Source organism: Suricata suricatta, chromosome 3 (genome assembly GCF_006229205.1).
Source record: "Suricata suricatta isolate VVHF042 chromosome 3, meerkat_22Aug2017_6uvM2_HiC, whole genome shotgun sequence".
NCBI classification, from domain to species: Eukaryota; Metazoa; Chordata; class Mammalia; order Carnivora; family Herpestidae; genus Suricata; species Suricata suricatta.
In genome coordinates this window covers 14,616,554-14,637,745 of record NC_043702.1, presented here as the reverse complement: position 1 = coordinate 14,637,745, position 21,192 = coordinate 14,616,554, and the positions used below count along the sequence as shown (strand labels likewise).

Sequence of the window (21,192 nt, the reverse complement as noted above, 5' to 3'; positions counted from 1 at the left end):
ACCTGAGCCAATGTCAGAGGCTTAACCGACTGAGCCACCCAGGCACCCCGACATTATGTTTTTTTAACTGCAACCCCATTCAAACTTTGTATTTTTCCAGATATTAGGATGCCCCCCCCCCCACACACACAAACAAAACCCCCAGCCAAACAAGTATAAGAACACGAGTCTGAACCTAGCAGATGCCATGACAGGCTTTAAGTTTCCCCTCTAAACTAGGTCTAAAGGTCAGTCTCTCCAGAACTATTAGGTGGGTACACATTGCCCGAGGCAAGAGGGACCACCCTTGTAATACCCTTAACATTCCTAAGGGCAGGCCTATTGCTTAAGGCTAGTTACACCCTGTGTGAGGGTCCTGGATCCTGGGCCTACTCTGTGATTGGTTAACACTCTAAATGTTGTAATTGGAGAAACCTGCTGTCAATAATATTGTGTACCTATGTCACAATTTCCTGTAACTCCCCCTTCCCAAACTCATAAAAGCCCTGCCCCACCTTTGTTCAGGGCTCGCTAGCTCTCAGCATGGATCCACCATGCCGGTAAAGTCTGTGAGCCGGAGTTTAGGCCCCGGCGAACCTAAAACCGTAATAAAGGCCTTTGCTTTTGCATGCGTGCTTTGGTCTCCCAGGTAATCTCTGGTTTTTGGGGGCGATATTAAAATCTGGGCATAACACAAGCAGTAGTTTCCAACCTGGGTTTTGCCAGACCCTCAGAGCTTCTGGCACTGTTTGATGTCAATTTCATTCTGCTAAAAATACAGCCACTTTGGGAAGGAGGGAGATGCTGAGGAGGGAGGTTCCCCACTTCTTTTCCAATAAGAGCAGATTCACTTGGATTTCTTTTACAAGTCAGAGTTCTTTGAAGATTGAAAAAAGCTCCCCTGCTAAAGTAAGTTTGAAGCCATTATCCCACGCCCCCCTCGTCTCCCTCCTCCACTTCAGTATGGCTATGAGGATACTTGGGTCTACTCCTTCCCAGGAACTGGCTGGGTTATCTTGGCCAAATCCCTTAACTTCTCTGCTCTCAGCTCCCCATTCTATGAAGTATGGGGTTAAGAAAGATAATGTTGGGGCACCTGGGAGGCTCAGTCAGTTAAACGTCTGACTTTAGCTCAGGTCATTATCTCACCGTTCGTGGGTTCGAGCCCCACATCAGGCTCTGTGCTGACAGCTCAGAGTCTGGAGCCTGTCTTTGGATTGTGTGTCTCCCTCTCTCTCTGCCCCTCCGCTTCTCATGCTCGGTCTCTGACTCTCAAAAATAAACAAAAAAACTTTAAAAAAAAGAAAAGTTTGTTTTCATGTCAACTTTAGTTCTAGAAATCAATAAAACTCATAGAGTTGTTTTGAATAGCTTGATAAATTAAAACTTTCTCCCCATTTAATTCCAATAAGCATTTAGCTGCAATAACTTGGGACACAACGTATACATGAACAAACGTGCTGAACACTAAATGAGTGACTTAATTGTTGCTTTAAATGGTGAGAGGCTGTTGCCTTCACTGAGCCCTGGAGGGGCCGTGCTTTGCTGCGGCGTGCAATGCTAAAAAAATGACAGCTGTTTTCTCCTAGCTGAGGGCCTGGGAAAGTTTCAAGAACATGATTCAGTACCGGACACACCCCCTGATTAGGAAAAACCTGGAGGTCTTGCTCTTCTTATTTACAAAGAAACTGTGAGTTCAATTAATCAACCAATCCTACCATTTAATTTTATTAAAACTTTCAATGTTTATTTATTTTTGGGAGAGAGATGAAGCACAAGTGGGGGAGGGGCAGAGGGAGACACAGAATCCAAGCAGGCTCCGGGCTCTGAGCTGTCAGCATAGAGCCGAATGCTGGGCTCGAACCCATAGACCTCGAGATCATGACCTGAGCCAAAGTGGGGAGGCTTAACCAACAGAGCCACCTAGAGGCCCCCTGATCTTACCATTGATATTTCCTGTGCATTTCCTAAATCCATCTCTCTCCTCCATAGTAGGATCCTTATCGCCACAGCAGACCACACTACTGTCTCCTTGCCTCACCCTACAATGGCTTCCTTTAGCATCGCTGTGCTTCCGCCCTTCTTACTTACAATCTGTTCTAAACAGATGCCCATTTTTCCCTATCACTGGAACCTGCAGGCATCTTTTGGGTATTATCACATATTGGGTTAGGTACCTATGTGGTGGTTGTTTTCTGTTCCTCCCAGTAGGCTATCAGCTCTAGAAGGACAAGCACCTTTCTTACTCACTAGTGTAGACCATGCCTGTTCTCAACTCTGTGCCTAGCAGAAGCCTTTGCATAAATAACCAATGATGGAGTGCTCTAAGGCTCAGAGACCGTGTCTTCATTTACTTCTGTCACCAGTACCAATGCAAAGCAAGCATTCAATCACTTGTTCTATGTGAGATTCATTTACTGAAGGGATGACTCTCCTCTCTAGGATTTAGACAAACCTGTATTTGAAGCATCTCCACTCTGCCAGCTGTGTGATGTTGAGCCTGGATTTCCTTGAAATTCTTGAAAACGCTTTTCTTGAAAAGCTAATGCTTATTTTGCAGTATTGCTCTAGGATGCACGCAAGGCTCTCTACAATGTCTGAGTGTGTTTTCATAGTATCCCCACTACCAACAGGGGAAGGTTCAGGGAAGAAGTCTAAATGAGAAGAATGGGATTCCTCAACTAGGGAAGGAAAAAAACCCCAAACCAGCAAATTTAGCTTACATAAAGTCCCAAACTCCTCTGAACTACTTAGTAGTATTCCTTTTTTATCTAACTTTCTATTAAAATGTTGATGGAGAAAGGGGCGTGTGGTGGGGGATGGTGGCTAGTCAGCTTTGTTGCTTTGCAGATCCCTTCTAGCAATGCCTTGACAGCCACCTGCCATTTGGAGTTGTCCAACTATACAGTAACTAGTATTTATAAAGAAAAGGTAGTCGGTGCTCACAAGGATTAGGCAATTATTCAGAATCTATCCATTTCATGCTTCATAACTGAAACCCTTCAGTGACAAGTTTTAGGGTCAAGGCTTGAACCCTAAACACAGCCTGCCAAGAGCTGGCCTTTAGGCGCCAGTTTTGCCTCATTCCACCCCAATCTCCTAATTCCCTGAGCTCCCACTATGTCAGTTTTGAGTTTCAGTTGTAAGGACGCAGGCCTGAACCAAACTGACTATGAAAGGTTTTAAGTTTCCCTCTGACCTTGAAGGCCTAAGTGTCAGTTTCTCAGAATCATTAGACAATAGAAGGGCACACCTTGCCCAAGGCAGGAGGGACCACCCTTGTAACACCCAATCAGGAAAGGCCAGCTAACACCCTTAACATTTCTAAGGGCAGGCCTAGAAGGCTAGTCACGCCCTAGGTGAGGGCCCTGGGTCCACTCTGTAATTGGTCAATACTCTGAATGTTGTGATTGGGTCCCACCAAAAGTAACAATGTATATGGTTAAAGTTACTGCCAGTATTGATAGGGGATAGTGATTGGATCACTACACCTATGTCACAATTTCCCGTAACTCCCCCTTCCCAAACCCATAAAGGCCCTACTCCACCTTTGTTCAGGGTTCTCCGCATGGATCCACTGCGTTGTTGAGGTCTGTGAGCCTGAGCTTATAAGCCTGTAATAATAAAGCCCTTTGGTTTTGCATGCGTGACCCGGTCTCCCTGGCGGTCTCTGGTTTTTGAGGACGATATTGGAAACTTGGGTATAACACAGTCACATGTGCTCCTTTGCCTGGACGACTCCCTCAGTTACCTAGATTCACCTTTATAGCTCCGGTCAAGGTCAATTGTTCAGTGACTTTCCTGACCGCCATTCTAAGTCCTAGAACCTTCCTTCAGTCATTCACAGCAGGGTTCCACTTTGCGATTGTACTCCCGGTTGTGTGGTCATTTTTGCTTAATGTGTGTCTCCGCCCGTAATCTATGCTCTCTGAGAGCAGACTCAATGTGCGCCTGGGTTACCCGGTATGCTCAGGGACACAAGGGCCCCTGGCGTGGGGTCGTCAGTATCTGTTGAGTAAATGATTACGTGAAAGGTTTCCAGGACCAGTGGAGAGATCTGAGGACCCAAGCGAGGAGGCCAAATCCATGTTCCCTTTTCCCCGCCCCTGGAGTTTAGTAGGTGCTAGAGGGGACACCGACCAGTAAACACAAGATACCCTGCGACCGGAGAAGCTGCGTCCCGCCCCTTCTTCCACCTGGTGGGCAACTCCTTGAACTAACACTTCCCCAGCCTCCGAGAGCTCGGAGGAAGGGGTGGGTTTAAGGGCGGATGCTGAAGCCGATCGATCAGCTGAACGGCGGATCCTGGTGCAGATCCCGGGTCCTCCGAAGGCTACAGGAGCCCCCGCTGCCGAACTCGGACGGGCCGCCAGCCAACCCCCCGGCCACCCCTAGTGCCCCAAGCGGCGCGCCCTCAGCAGCGCCTCCCCGCGCCAGCCAATGCGCCCCGGGCGCGCCAGCTGCCCCGGGGCCCGGGCGCCGCGATTGGCAGCCCCCGGCCTCAGCCCTCGCGCCCCACCCAGACGACGTTCCGCCCTCGCCGGCTCCGCGGCCGCCGCCGATCCCCACTCTCCGCCCCGGGGGTGTCCTGCGCGGGGCCCGGATCCGGCCGCACTCTCCTCCCAGGCGCCGCGGAGACACCAGGTTGGAAGCGCCCTCAGTCGGCGCAGTCCTCTCCCAGGGCCGGACCATGAAGGTCGAGTTTGCGCCGCTGAACATCCCGCTGGCGCGGCGGCTGCAGACGGCCGCGGTGCTGCAGTGGGTCCTGTCTTTCCTCCTGCTCGGTAAGGACCCCGCGCGCCCTCGGCCGGACCCCGCGGTGCGGGGAGGGGGGCTCCGTCTCCTCCCTCGCGGTCAGTCCTTGTCCAAGGACTGCTTAGGTTCCAGCCCTTCTTCCGCCTCAGCCAGAGCAAGCAGGTCAAAAGAGGGAGTAACCTGTGTTTTTAAATTGAGGCGTAGCGTACCTACCATAAAAAGGCACAGATGATAAGCATACAGCTTGATGAATTTTGGCAAATGGATATACCCAAATGTAACCAGGACCCAAGCAAGCCACGGAACGTTCCACTGTAGCCCCTCAAAAGTTGCTACACTCTTCTTGAATTGTCGATTCGTGAAATCGACAATTTACAGCCCGATTCCTTCCTCTTCACACCCTCGTGACAAACAGCCTTGTTAACTTTTCCGTGTGTGAGGTCATCCGGGTGCAGAAAGGTACCTTTCTACTCAATTGTTTGCATCAGATGTTGGGTTGGGTTGGGTTGAGTGACTTCTGTTTGTAAATAACTCGCCCCCAAGGGTGTGTTCTAGTGGGTTCCCAAATTAATCCCGTCTGGAAACTGCAGTGCTAGATAGAGCAGGGTGGTCTACCTGAGCGCTCCCCCTCCCCCCTGGGTGTTTGTTCAGCAATTGGGGAAGGTGGGGGGTGGTATGAGAGGAGGGAGGAATTAAGGAGAACTTGCTCTCTTCTGAAGGCTAACCTCATTTGTACGCTCTAAGGGGCTGACGGATTGTACACTGTTGAGGCCTTGGTACTAACGGTAATAATAAACCCATGCACTGTAGAGATCTACACTTTTGAAATGGTTTCCCAGTTTTGAATGCCTGGATCAGTGGTTCTCGACCCTGGTTGCACATTAGAATCCGTGGAAGAGTTTGTAAGAAAAATGCAGCCACCCAGGCTCTATCCCTAGAATGTTTTAATTCATTTGTTACAGAACGGAGCTCAGGAATCGATATGTGTGTATCTCCGTAAATATGTGACTATGTGTGTACATATACACACAGACTCTCCTAGAGTACCGCTAGCATTTCCTGAAAAAGGAACTTCAAAACAGTAACTCATTAAGCCCTCATAGGCCAAACTGAGACATGCGTGATAGCAGAATTCGCCGTTTGGCACTGGAATATCGAGATAGTAACAAACGCATTAGGGCGTAGTGCGTTCCGGGTCCTATTCTAAGAACCACTCACTATTAACCATGCGGTCTTCACAACGACCCTGGGAGGTAAGGACTGTTCATTCCGTAGATGAGGAAAGAAGAGGTGAAGTAAATTGTTCAAGGTCACACACAGTGGGAGGTGGAGGAGCTGGATGCAAACTTAAGTATTCTACCCAGAGTCCCTGCCTTAACCACTCTGCTGCCCGCGTGAATGGCTTGAACTTAGGGACCATCTTCCTTGCTGATCAATCAGCACATCTCTGGTAGCCCACTGTCCTTTTCTTGGATTTGTCATTGCTGGTATTTGTGTATGTCATTGTTTGTATTTGCGCTCAGCCTATGCTGGGCCCGTGGAAGGTACGAAACAAATACTTTGTTGAATGGCTGTCTCCACTCTGTCACCCACAGGGGAAGCTGTCCACCCCACCTGTCACTAGTTGTAGTAACCCCTGTCATCCTCACAGCAGCCCTGCGAAGTAGGCACTACTAGAGCACTCATTTTACAGAGGAGGGAGCTCAGAGGTGAAATTGTTCAAGGTCACATGGCTCTAGGTGGGCGGTGGAGCCAAAGTGTTAAATATGAATGGACTAGTGACAGAAACACGACCCATGATTCTGAATTTGACGCAGGCTAGAGTGACTTGCAGACCATTTAAAAGCTTTTATTGCATGCATTTGACATTTGTGTTACTGGGAGCATATGACTTCGTGTCATATATTTTGATCATTTTATTTTGAAAAATTTCAAACAGAAAAAACAAGTGTGTGAACTCTCATATACCCGTTACCTGGATTTATAATTATTTTGACAATTTTCTGTATTTGTTTTATAAGTTGTTTTGCAAAGATTTTTAAAACAAATTACACTATGGTATTTTAATCTTAAATATTTTAGTATGCATGTGTAAAATTAAGTATTTGTTTACATAATCAGTATATATGTGGCATAATAGTTGCTTACGATCATTTAAACTAAATTCTTGTTTTCTAAACTGTGTCAAAAATACACTTTGGTGATTTATTTGAACTAGGTCCCCACAAGACCTTTGTATTGCATTTTTTTTTAATGTTTATGTTTGAGAGAGAGAGAGAGACAGAGATAGAGAGCATGCAAGCAGAGGAGGTGCAGAGACAGAGGGAGATACAGAATCCGAAGCAGGCTCCAGGCTCTGAGCTGTCAGCACAGAGCCCGATGTGGAGCTCCAACCCATGAACTGCAAAACCATGACCTGAGCCAAGGTCAGACGCTTAAGCAACTGAGCCACCTAGATGCCCCTGCATTTGGTTTTTATAGGTCATTTAATTTAGAACAGTGTTCCCTATCTGTTTCCTTGTCATCGAAGCACTAGAGAAACCCAGTTATTTGTCCTGCAGGATGTCGCTCTGACTGTTCTTTGTAGTGTTAACTTATTACTCAATCTATATTTTTTCTGTAGTGAGAGGTAGATCTAAGGCTTGATTAGATTTAGATGAAAGCTTTGTGGCCAAGCCTCTTCCCGGGTACTGCTCTGTGCTTCAGATTACATCAGGATGCACAGAATGTCTAGTTGTGCCAGTATTCCGGTCTAAGAGTGATCAGTGGGTCCAAATAGGAAGTAATCTGAGGGCTGGTAATTGACATGTGCAAGTGAAAGTTCTCCATTGAGCATTGCCCTTCCACTAGATCCTCGCTTGAATTCACTGTTCCTTCGGGGGAGTACAAAATGGTAGTGTTTTTATTTCTGTCATTTATTCTTCATAGCTAGAATTTATGCAAAGAATAATTCCCCCCCATCATCTAAGGCCGTTTGACTACAATTCAATTCTTACTGGAAAAGGTAGGATAAAAGCTTACTTATTTCTTCCATTTAATTGTCAATTGTGAAGTCAGGAGTTGATGTTGTAGCTACTTTCAATGGTGACAAGAGAGGTTTTTTTTTTTTTTAACGCTTTATTTATTTTTGAGAAACAGAGACATAGTGCAAGTAGGGGAGGGGCAAAGTCAGAGGAAGGAAGACACGGAATCTGAAGCAGGCTTTGTGTTCTGAGCTGTCAGCACTGAGCCCAATGCAGGGTTTGAGCCTGTGAACCCTGAGATCATGACCTGAGAGTTGAAGTCAGATACTTAACTGACTGAACCACCCAGGCACCCCAGCAAGAGGGATTTTCTTAGTTATATATTTTAAGATCTCTAAATCAAAGTCTTGGGGTGCATTTTTCTTTCTAGGAAATGACTTTAAGCTATCAGCCCTTGAGAAATATTTTACTTATTTTTATTTTTAAAATTTTTTTAATGTCTTTTATTTATTTTTGAGAGACTGAGAGAGACAGCGCCAGTAGGGGAGGATCAGAGAGGAAGATACAGAATCCGAAGCAGGCTCTAGGCTCTGAGCTAGCTGTCAGCACAGAGCCTGACGCGGGGCTTGAACCCACGAATTGTGAGATCATGACCTGAGCCGAAGCCGGACACTCAACCTACTGAGCCACTCAGGCACCCCAAAAAATATTTTAAAAATTGCAAACGGTTTCCTTTAGTCATGAAATCAAATATCCTTTCCTTGATGTTAAATACCTGTCATCCAGTCTTATTGTATTTGTTCGAGATGTGTGACATAACGGTTTGAAACACGTATACATTGCAAAATGATTACCTCAGGAAGTTTAGTTAACATCTATCACCACACATAGTTACAAATAATTTTCCTTGTCATGAGAACCTTTAAGACTTACTGTCTTAGCAACTTTCAAGTACAATACCATATTGTTGATTCTAGTTACCAGGCTGTGCATTATATCCCCAGGATTTATTTATCTTCTAACTGGAAGTTTGTGCCTTTTGACCCCCTTTGCTCATTTTGCCACCCTCCTGCTTCTGGAGACCACCACTCTGTTTTCTGCATCCATGAATTAGGTGTTTTTGGTTTGTTTTCTTTTTAAGATTTACACACAAGTGAGATCATGTAGTATTGATCTTTCTCTGTCTCACTTATTCCACTTAGCGTAATGTCCTCAAGGTCCATCACAAATGACGGTATTTCCTTTCTTTTTTTTTTAATTTTTAATGTGCATTAATTTATTTTGAGAGAGAGTGAGTGAGCAGAGAAGTGGCGGGGGGGGGGGGGAGGCAGACAGAAGATCTGACGGGGCTCCATGACAACAGCAGAGAACCCGATGCAGGTCTTGACCTCAGGAACTGTGAAATCATCACCTGAGCCGAAGTCAGGCACTTAACCAACTGAACCATTCAGGTGCCCCTCGTCTGTCTGTCTTGATGCCAGTATAGTAATGGATGTTACGATTACTATAGTTTTAATAATAATTTGTGGAGTCAGATCCCATTAACCCTGAAACCTTGGTCCTTTTCTAAGAGTTGTTTTGATTATCATAGATTCTTTGGGGTTCCATATGCACTTGAGAATCAGCTTGTAAATTTAACACACACACACACACACACACACACACACACACACACACCTGGGATTTTCATTGGGATTCATTGATTTTTTTTTAATGTTTATTTATTTTTGAGAGAGAGCGAGCACATGAGCAGGGGAGAGGCAGAGAGAAAGGGAGACACAGATTTCAAAGCAGGGTCCAGGCTCTGAGCTGTCAGCACAGAGCCCAATATGGGGCTTGAACCCACAGACTGTGGACTGTGAGATCATGACCTGAGCAGAAGTCAGATGCTTAACCAACTGAGCCACCCAAGCACCCCTGGGATTGATTTTTGATTGAGATTAGTCTATAGGTTAATTTGGAGAGAATTGATATCTCGAAAATATTGGGTCTTCCACACTATGATTTTATTTATATCACAAGTTTTTAAACTTTAGAGCACATTTTTTGAATATTTATTTTGAGAGAAAGGGAGAGAGAGGGTGAGAGAGCATGAGGGGGGAAGGGACAGAGAGAGAAAGAGAATATCAAGCAGGCGCCTTGCAGTCAGCATGAGGCTTGATGTGGGGCTCGAGGCCACAAACTGCAAGATCATGACCTGAGCAGAAACCAAGAGTTAGACACTCAACCAACTGAGCCGCCCAGGTGTCCCTAAATTTTAGAGCATAGTTAAGATACACTTGGACATTTTTGTTACAGTGCACATTCCTCAGAGAGTTTGATTCTGTAGGTCTCAGGGAGGGCCATTAGTTTTTAAAACTTTTTATTTTGAAATAATTCCAGAAATAATAATTACAGAAAATAAAAATGCTAGAAAGTTACAAAAATTCCAAGATTTATCCCATTCCCCAATGTTAACATTTTACCATGTTTTTCTTTCTTTCTCTGTCCCTCTCTCTCTTTCTCCACACACACACACACACACACACACACACACACACACACACACAGGTATTTTTTTAACTCTTTAAGGATAAGTTACAGATATGGTTTCTCTTTATCCTTAAGTCCATGAGGCATACATTTTTTTCTTAATGTTTTTATTTATTTTTGAGAGAGAGAGAGAGTCTGCATAAGCAGGGAAGGGTTAGAGAGAGAAGGAGTCACAGGATCTGAAGCAGGCTCTAGGCTCTGAGCTAGCAGTCAGCACAGAGCCCGACGTGGGGCTCGAACGCACGAACCATGATATCATGACCTGATCTGAACGACGCTTAACCAACTGAGCCACCCAGGTGCCCCAAGGCACACATTTCCTAAAACCAAGGACATTCTCTTACATAACCACAGTACAATTATCCAAATGAGAAAAATTAACAGTGATGCAGTTCAATGATCTAACCCATACATGGACCCCATTCACATTTCAGTAACTGCCCCACCAAAGTCCTTAATAGCAAAGGAACCCACATGTCATATTTAGTTATGTCTCTCTTTTATTGTAGTTTTCAGTTTGTAGCTATACAAAGTAGTTGTTTATTTTGTCCTTCAGCTTGTTAACATTTCAGAAATATTAAGAACATGGGACTAGCTGACCTGGATCCTAGTAATTTGCCTTCATTAGGTGAGGAAGTAGGTCCAATAATGAATTTACTTAAAACAATTTTTTTTTAACATTTATTCAGTTTTGAGAGATAAAGTCGGGGGCGGGAGGAGACACAGAATCCGAAGCAGGCTCCAGGCTCTGAGCTCTGAGCAGTCAGCAGAGAGCCCAATGGGGGCTCAAACTCATGGACTTTGAGATAACAACCCGAGCCATAGTTGGCCACTGAACGGACTGAGCCACCCAGGCACCCCTGAATTTACTTTCAAGCAAGAAAATTGGTTTTTTTCTCCATAAAACTTAAAAAAATTTTTTTTAATGTTTTTTATTTATTTTGAGAGACAGAGAGAGACAACACGAGCAGGGGAGAGTCAGAGAGAGAGGGAGACACAGAATCTGAAGAAAGGCTCCAGGCCCTGAGCTGTCAGCATAGAGCCTGACATGGGGCTCAAACTCATGAACTGTGAGATCATGACCAGAGTTGAAGTCGGATGCTGAACCGACTGAGCCACCCAGGTGCCCCTCCATAAAACTTTTTAAAAGCATTGGGGAGCAGACCCACATTTGAGGAATACTGAGCTGCAAAGTTCTGTGGGAGGAGTGGTCTGAGACTTGTGTCTTAGTAATATCCTAAGAAACCTTGGGGGGTAAGCTCTCTTAAAATAAGAATTTTAAAAATCAGAAGAATGTTATGCTTCCCTTCTTTTAATCAACAGATGGCTATGATTGTGTTTTGAAATACAGTGCCTCAGGAACAGGAAAAGAATGTGTGTGCTGAACTCTGAATTCCGTTTTCTTCATCCTCTGCTACATGGTTAAAATAAGTGTAGAAACAATCTCCATAGGGGAAAAATGAAAACTTCTTAGATACGAGTAGGAAGGCTACATATACAAATGAAATATTTTCAGTTATTTCTTAATATTGGTCATTGTTTAGTCCAAGTAAATAAAACCTCAATAGATTTTATAATATTTCTCTGATGCTGTTTGCTCCTGGAAATTTAATGGAGTCACATTCAAGATGAGAATATTGTTACTTAAGTAGATTTGTTTTGCAGGTTTGTTTAGTTTGTTGTCTTCCTAGTGGAGCTGTTTTATTTCTTTTAAAAAACTCTTTTGGGGTGCCTGGGTGGCTCAGTTGGTTGAGGATCCAACTCTTGATTTCAGCTCAGGTTATGATCCCAGGGTTCTGGGATCGAGTCCCATGTTGGGACTCGGTCAGCATGGAGCCTATTTGAGATTCTCTCTCTGCCTCTCCCTTCTTCTGCCCCTCTCCCCTGTTCATGCACTCTCTCTCTCTCTCTAAATAATAATAATAAACAACTTTTGATTATAAGGTAATTCAGATCAGTTATTAGAAAAATTGAAACATGTTGGGATTGCCTGGGTGGCTCAGTCAATTGAACATCCGACTTCAGCTCAGGTCATGATATTATGGCTCGTAAATTCAAGCCCTGCATTAGGCTCTGTGCTAACAGCTCAGAGCCTGGAGCCTGCTTTGGATTCTGGGTCTCCCCCTTTCTTTGTCCCTCCCCCACTCACATTGTGCCTCTTTCTCTCTCAAAAATAAACATTAAAAAAAAAGAATTAAAAAAAATTGAAAAATGTCTAAGAACTTTTCAATAGCCTAGAAAAAGAGCCTCCACGTTCTCACTCAGAGATAATCACTGTTAATATTTTGGCATGTTTTCTCTTGCTGTTTCCCTTTTTTTTCTCTAATTTATTTTTACTAAAGTAATATATGCACTGGAGAAGAAATCAACTAACATTTTGGATCCAACCCTGTGACATTGGTGTTTTCGAAAGTCCCAGGCAGTCGGTGGTGGCTAATAGCCCTTGCTGAGCGTTTCCTGTATACCTTCACTGTTCTTCAGACTTTTCGTGTTCTCTGTATGTTTCGTTAACCAGTTACTTTTCCATCTTCTAAATATCACTTTCTTGAATTTTGAAACACTGATAAAGTGAAACCTAGAACGGAAGGGAATTTACGTACATCAGGTCTTAGAAGAAGTACCTGTCAGCAAAGCACGTTTTTAGGATTCACTATCTTCTCCAAATCTGCTACCACCGTTGGAGCATTTATGCTGGATTAGACGTTATACGGTCCCCTTGCCCAGCACCATTTCACTGACTGCTACAGCCAGGTGAGCACATGAGTTAGCAAGTGGGGGGTGGGCAGCAGAGAAAGATCATGCTATATGCTGCAGAGAAGGCACGGGTCCAAGTCAGCACCCAAGGGCCCTCCCCCACCCCACGCGGAGGCCTTGCCAGACTCTGCACCAAAAATCTTCAGTTCATGGAGAAAATGTAGTTTTGTCCCTGATTTTGCTAGTACATTTCTTTTCTACAAAGCTAAGGAAACCTGTAGGCAGCTTTGAAGCCGGAAGCAGGCCATTGACTCCGGTGTTCCTTCTTCATGGGAGGGGTTGGGGGGCAAGACTTTCTTGTAAATGTTGGGCCTGCTCTGAGAGGACATTCCCAGCCAGGCAGCAATGCTTAACCTGCTATGATCAGTTCTGTGTGTGCTTCATACCTTTGCCCCGCCTTTTCATTTTAGAGTTTTTCAAGCCTACAGAAGTACTGAAAGAATGGTTCAGTGAGCATTTTTTAAAATCTTGATTCACCAGCCCTTAGCATTTTTCCACATAGGCGTGCACCGTCTGTCTCTCTCTCTCCTTCCCTCCCTCTCCCCCTCCTTCTCTCCCTCCCTCTCCTCACACACTCTGTTATTTTTGTTGCTGCTAAGCCATTTGAAAGTAAGAAATTAAGTTGTAGACGTCCTGGCGCTTCATCCTCAATACTGTAGAAGGTGTCTCTTGAAAACAAGGGTTTTCTACATAATCACAATTCAGTTATCATACCCAAGAAATGTGTCAGTGATACAATAATCTGTGATAGAGGGCTGATACTCAAATTTCCTTAATTGCTTTCAAATTTACCTTTTAAAATTTTTTTAAATTATTTTTTAAATATTTTATTCATTTTTGAGAGAGTGTAAGTGGGGGGAGGGACAGAGAGAGGGGGATAGGATTCAAAGCGGGCTCTGTGCTAATAGCAGAGAACCCGATTTAGGACTTGAACTCATGAACTGCAAGATCATGACCTGAGCTGAAGTCAGGCGCTCAACTGACTGAGCCACCCAGGTGTCCCTTCAAAGTTGCTTTTAAAGCCAGACCACCTCCTATGCCTTTTATTTGCAATCTTTTATAACATTGATATTTTCTAAACAGCTCCTGCTAATTACCTTCTAGAATGTTCCAAAGTCTGGGATTGCCTAATTAATTCTGTTCTGATTGGAGTCAGGTTCAGCATTTTTTTTTTTGGCAAAAACCCCACAAAGATGATGGGTATAGTTCCCATGAAATCCCGTCAAGAGGCATCATGTCATTTTGTCCCTTTATTGGTGATGTTAAATTTAATGACAATGCCATACATTTTGACGTTTAGTCCCGTTGAAGTGGGTAGGACATTGCAGCACTCTTCTCAGTAGCCGAAAGGTGGAAACAACCCAAATGTTGAATGATGAATGTTTTTTTAATTTTACACTTACTACAAATTTATTAGATTTTTTTTCATTTAGATTGCGATGTGCCATTGTATCCTATATATTTATCTTGATTTCTTTTTTTATAGGAAGTGAAGAAAATTTATTTATTTTTTTTTTTCAAATGTACATCCAAATAAGTTAGCATCTAGTGCAACAGTGATTTCAGGAGCAGAATCTAGTGATTCACCCCCTCATATAACACCCAGTGCTCATCCCAACGAGTGTCTTTCTTAATGCCCCTTGCCCATTCAGCCCATCCCCCACCCCCGCCCCTCCCGCAACCCTCAGTTTGTTCTCTGTATTTAAGAGTCTCTTATGTTTTGTCCCCCCTCCCTGTTTTTATTTTTGTTTTCCTTCCCTTATGTTCATCTGTTTTGTATCTTAAATTCCACATGAGTGAAGTCCTATAATATTTGTCTCTCTGACTGACTAATTTCACGTAGCATAAGCTAGTTCTGTCCATGTTGTTGCAAAGACAAGATTTCATTCATTCTGATTACTGAGTAATAGTCCATTGTGTGTGTGTGTGTGTGTGTGTGTGTGTGTGTGTGTGTATCGTGTCATCTTTATCCATTCATCTGTTGATGGACATTTGGGCTCTTTCCATACTTTGGCTATTGTCGATAGTGCTGCTATAAACATTGGGGTGCATGTGCTCCTTTGAAACAGCACATCTGTATCCCTTGGATAAATACCTAGTAGTGCAAATACTGGGTCAAAGGGTAGTTCTATTTTTAATTTTTTGAGAAACCTCCATCCTGTTTTCCAGAGTGTCTGCAACTGGTTTGCATTCCTACCAGCAGTGCAAAAGGGCTCCTCTTTCTCTGCATCCTCGCCAACATCTGTTGTTGGCTGAGTTGTTAATTTTAGCCATTGAATGATGAATGTTGAACAGATGAATGGATAAACAAATTATGATATAGCCCTATATATGGGAATATTATTCAGTCCTGAAAAGGGATGAAGTCCTGATACATGCTTCAAGGTGGATGAACCACAAAACTTTGATGTTAAGTGAAAGACTAGAGAAGGTTACATATTGGATCCTTCCATTTTTATGAGACATCTAGAGCAGGTAAATCCAGAGAAACGGAATACAGATTGGTGGTTGCCGGTGGCAGAGGAGAAGGAAATGACGAATAACTGCCTGGTGGGTTCAGGGTTTTATTTTCGAGTGATCTAAGTATTTTACAACTCGATGGACAACATCGTGAATGTACTAAGTGCCACCGGATTGATTTCTTTAAAAGGGTTGATTTATATTAATGTGTATTTCACCTCAATTAAAAAAGAAGGGAAGGCAGCTTCTTAATGATGAATGAGGAAGTAGAGTAAGTAGAATGAGGAAGTAGAATCTGTGGGAATGAAATCATAATAGAGTATGAATGAATGACACTGGCTCGTGGTTTTTCGTCCAGCACACACCCCAGTCAAAGCAACTGGAGGTCAGGCCTCCTGTGCAATGTGGAATGTGGATCAAGACAGTTTTAAGAGGTATCAACCTAGTTTTGAGAACGGCACCGTGTATTGGAGTAGACTTTTGTATCTTTTCTCTTTGACCTCCAATTCAGAAGAATCATGTTACCTTGGAATGCTGCAGGAGATAAAAATAGAAAATAGAGGTGATCCGGTCACCTAGTTGTTTTAGTGTTTTCTTCTTCTGATCCCATTTAGGATCATGGGATTTAAAAAGCTATTTTGGGGCTGTTTATGACATGAAATATTAAAGAATGCATGCCATGTGTGGGTGGGGGGTTTAAATTAGGACAGCTCCTTTGGATACTAAGGTATCAAAGTGTATCAAGTGACAGAGGCGTTTCTGCTCAGCGATGCAGTGTTTTTCTAACTGTCCTATGGAAGTCAGTTAAAATGTGCGGAAATGTTATGCAAGATTATGTTTATAGAGAAAATTTGTTAGAAGTCCACATTTTTAAAAAGGGAAGAGTGGTGGACATGGTATTGCTATTCGCTGGAATATTAACCAGTTCTCAAAAATATTTATGGAGAAGGTTTTAGGACCAGATTGATGTTATAAAATAGCTAACGTGAGATAATCATAAGAGATAAAATACAGAAATTGAAAAAATGTGGGGGCGCCTGGGTGGCTCAGTCGGTTGAGTGTCCAGCTTCGGCTCAGGTCATGATCTCACGTTCGAGGGTTCGAGCCCCGCGTCAGGTTCTGTGCTGACAGCTAGCTCAGAGCCTGGAGCCTGCTTCCGATTCTGTGTCTCCCTCTCTCTCTGACCCTCCCCTGATCATGCTGTCTCTGTCTGTCTCTCAAAAAAATAAATAAACATTAAAAAAAATGTGATCAGCCACATTTAGGAAACATAACCTGTTCATAGGAGCAAGAAAGACCACAAGGAAAAATGTTAACAGTACTTCTTGTGGAGTGATAGGAATATGGCGATATTTTATCTGCTTTGACTTTTCGCGCTCTCCAAACGTGTAACAGTAAACACAGTTACCATAATGATGGCTGCCATTGTCGAGTGCTAGCTTGGTGCCAGGTGCGGTGGCCTCTGCGTTTCCTTTTCCACAGTCCGTGGAGGCAGGCCATATTACGGGCCCAAATCACAGGCAAAGGGATTGAGGCTCCAGACATAAAAGAACTTTGCCCCGCGTTCAGCAGCGAGTCGATGGCAGATTCCAACATAAGCAGTCAGATTCCAGATCCATGTCTTTTAATTTTTTAAAAAATGTTTTATTTATTTTTGAGAGAGAGAGAGAGAGACAGCGTGAGCAGGGGAGGGTCAGAGAGAGAGAGGGAGACACAGAATCAGAAGCAGGCTCCAGGCTCTGAGCTAGCGATCAGCACAGAGCCTGACGTGGGGCTCGAACCCCCAAACTGCAAGATCATGACCTGAACCGAAGCCAGATGCTTAACCGACTGAGCCACCCAGGCTCCCCTCCAGATCCATGTCTTAACCATCCTACATGCAGAACGGCTGTCAAAGAGGTACGCAATATCTACTCAATTAGTGCGTATGTGGTTGGGTTAGTGAAACACTGAATTAGTAGCTGGATGATTTTGGTTCTGGATCTGCTCTTGACTCCGTCTGTGGGTCAAAGTCAGTTAGTATGCTTTTGGTCTCAGTTTCTCCATCATTATACTAAGGAAAATGGAACCTCCCATTTGCCTGATTTTTTTATGCTTACACACCTGCTTATGTGCTTGTAATAAGCACTTATAAGTTTATGGTGCCATTGCCATTAGCTAGGAATAGTTTGGTTTTGTTAAAAACAAGAAAACGGTGTGTGGGTTGAAGAATTAGGCAGATCCAGGTTCAAATCCTTTGGATCCTCAAAATCCCTGAGCCTCAGTTTCCACCACTGCAAAATGGGTACGGTAATATGTACCTTGAGGGTTGTGAGGAGGAGAAAATGACCTTGCCTGTGGGAGATGGTCACCCTTCATTAACTGTTCTCTCCCTTCCCTGCTCTGTCTTAGCTCACCCGATCTAGCTTAGCACAGAGTAATGAGATCTACCTAAGTTTTCTTACACATTTTTTGTGCATCTTAGTAACGTAAAGAGAAGATTAACCAACAGTGGTAAATTGTCGCACCCAGACCTGGGTAGGGGCAAGCAGGTGGAACAAGATGAAATGATACCGGTAGGAAGGGAGAGCAGAGGACACCCGTAGGCTGTGCCTCTGGCATCATGGAAACTTCTCTGGCTGTTCCAAAACACGACAGAACACCCCACAGAGGGCTGGAGGACACACACTTCCTTAACCTTTCGTGCACCTTTTTGTAAACAGACTTACCCTGGAAAAAGCAGGTCATTCCTCTTCCTGGTGTCTGTTCTGATTTTAGCTTAAATCTGTGCTGGGGGATGTATGGATTTATATATCTCCAGAAATAGAAATATTCTGTTTTTAGCACACACACAAAAAATGTATCTACAAAACTGTCATAGGTCAGGGTGCTGTTAATCAGATCTGAGATGGATCGTTTGGGAACAAAACTGTAACAGAGCTGGTAGAGAGTATTCAAGAGTTTGGAGGACTGAAGTCAGCTCTAGGATGAAGAAGAGAATAGCACATAACAAGAGAGAGAGGCAAGGGTACCTCTTAAAGTCATGGGAACACCATTTATTGTGTCAAGTTTTATGACATTATGCTCCTCCCTCCCTTTCTCATTAATATATTTCTCTTGCTATAAATATTTTTTAGTATGATAGCATGCACGTAAAAAGAAAATGTCTATCTTAGCTTAATGTATTTAAGACAAACATTCTTGTCACCACTGCCTAGGTCGAGTTTTGTCTGTTCTTGGTTCACATATTTTGAAGCTATGTCCTGAAGTGTGTAAACAAGCCATCTGGATTTTGCTTTGTCATTGGGAAATGTTGCAAGTGGTGATAGGTAAACTAAGATGTCAAGAGGTCGTCCTCCTATGCTATCTCTGTCTCTGGCAATAGAATTCCTAAAAACAGTTTGTTGCTAGCATGTTCTCTGTGGGCGCACAAATAGTGGCTGCTCAGCAGGGTAAACACCTGTATCAGGAACTCTTCGGCATCCTTTCAGCAGTGATTCTTCCATTTATCATGTCAAGGAGGCGGTGTAGACCATGGACTTTGAGAGTGGACTGTGAATTATTTTTTTTATTTAATGCTTGTTTATTTTCTGAGAGAGATAAAGACGAGATAAAGACTTTGAGCGGGGAGGGGCAGAGAAAGAGGGAGACACAGAATCGGAAGCAGGGTCCAGTCTCAGAGCTGTCAGCACAGAGCCCGACATGGGGCTCGAACCCACAAATCGTGAGGTGATGACCTGAGCTGAAGTCGGACACTTAGCCGACCGAGCCACCCAGGCCCCCCAAAAGTGGGCTGTGAATTTAGATCAACCACTTCCATTCTGTGGGACTTGGGCAGTTCCTTTAACCTGTTACACCTCTGTTTTCTATGAAAAGGACATTAAGCATATTCTAGCCATTTCATTGATACTGTAGCTATATAAGTATTAAATGAAAATATTTTGGCAGAGTACCTAGGACAATACTTGGCATATAATAAACATCCAATAAATGTTAACTAATAATCTATCATTTGCCGTCTTGTTATATTACCTCATCTGAACTGAGGCTCAATTTTTTTGTGTGTGTTTTATTTTTTGTTTTTGTCTTTTAGAGAGCAGGGGAAAGGGGCAGAAGAAGAGAGAATCAGTGCAGAGCCTGATGTAGGGCTCGACCCCATGACCCTGGGATCATGACCTGAGCCCAAATCAAGAGTTGGACACTGAACTGACTGAGCCACCTAGGCACCCCAAAATGAGGCTCAGTTTAACACACTCTGTGTGTATTAAGTCCCCCTGCCATGGGCCAGTGTTTATACAGGACAGTGAGAGGATGCTAACTGACCCTGACTCCTGAGGTCTTTCCCTTTCTTACAGCACAGGTGTGCATTGGGATCATTGTGATACTGATCATACACAACTATTGGTTCCTCTATGTCCCTTATATGACATGGCTTTACTTTGACTGGCGTACCCCAGAACAGGGGGGCAGGAGATCCAACTGGGTCAGAAGCTGGACCGTTTGGAGGTATTTTAAGGACTATTTTCCAATTCATGTGAGTAGAATTGTTTTATGTAGTATTATTTTGAGTTGGGAGAAGAATGGAAATTTGTTTTCATCACAAATAGATGAAGCTTTTCCCTTTTCAGAGGGAGAAAGCCAGGAGATCCGCCCAGATCACTAAATGGGGTCTAGAAGGCTGTGTGCAAGGGGCCCTGGGCTTAGGAAACAGTTGAAAAATTTGGAAATATCTCTAACCCAGAGAACTACATGAGTCCTATTCTCCCATTTCCTTTTAATATAGGAACTAATCATGAGGGGTTTTGTTTGTTTGTTTCTTATTAGAAACTAATCAGGGAACTTTTTTTTTTTAATCTCAATACATTCTGTAGCTCATCAAAACTTGGGATTTGGATCCAAGTCACAACTACATATTTGGGTTTCACCCCCACGGAGTACTTGTTGCCGGAGCCTTTGGAAATTTTTGTACGAGTCATTCAGACTTCGAACAGCTGTTTCCCCGCTTCACTGCATATCTTCATGTGCTCCCATTTTGGTTCCGGTGTCCTCTCTTTCGAGAATATCTGATGAGTAGTGGTAAGTGAAGGCAGATCACCGTTTCTACCGTGTTCTAGGGTGGCAGGACCACACAGAATGTTCCCTCCCCAACACAGGTTTACAGTTTTGTAGTAAAACCCTGTGTCTTTCTCCCTTTCTGACACTTCACATGCTGCTTGGGTGAGTCTTGCCTCCCCTACTGGACTGGAAATTCCGGGAAGACACAGAATGAGTCGTTTTTTTGTTTTTTGTGTGTGTGTGTGTGTGTGTGTGTGTGTGTGTGTGTGTGTGTGTTTTTAACACACCTAGTGTCTAGCCTAGTGCTTGGAATATAGGAAAGTTCAATAGACGTCAATTCAGCGGAAGAACAAATTGAAGAGTGCATTTTGTGTATTGAGATGTGAAAGAAAGACTCCTTGGTCAAACAATTGATAGACGGCGTCTTTGGAGAGGCACTTTGCGTGCTTTTGTAAACATTAGAGATGGAAAATGTGTTCCAATACGGCTTAAAGTAACAGCAGTAGGTAAACTAAGCATACTTAATCTGCCCTTTTCTTCCCAGATTAAATATAACTTGGCTCAGAAATGAGTTCATTCTACTCTGCTTTTCTGAACTAGTGGAAGACTTTTGATGAATGAAACCATAGTTCTACCAATTCCAAGAATAAAATCTAGCTGGAATGCTATAGACACTATATTAACATGCCCAGAGGCTAAACTTGTGTTAATAGCG

The 21,192-nt window shown here is 43.6% G+C and overlaps 1 protein-coding gene across 4 annotated transcripts in view; it reads left to right on the top strand.

Annotated features, from left to right (window-relative positions):
- The first annotated feature begins 4,164 nt into the window (after positions 1 to 4,164).
- MOGAT1 (monoacylglycerol O-acyltransferase 1) overlaps positions 4,165 to 21,192 on the top strand; it is a 43,880-nt gene continuing 26,852 nt past the window's right edge. For 2 of the 4 annotated variants that reach the window (XR_003906457.1, XR_003906456.1), the window contains exons 1-3: positions 4,165 to 4,763; positions 19,778 to 19,956; positions 20,294 to 20,498. Coding sequence is in view for 1 of the 4 variants with exons in the window: in XM_029933703.1 (XP_029789563.1) it covers positions 4,250 to 4,763; positions 19,778 to 19,956; positions 20,294 to 20,498 (898 nt within the window). In the remaining 3 variants the exon portion in view is untranslated. The remainder of the gene's footprint in view (positions 4,764 to 19,777; positions 19,957 to 20,293; positions 20,499 to 21,192) is intronic. The other 2 variants (XR_003906455.1, XM_029933703.1) reach the window with 1 other exon arrangement.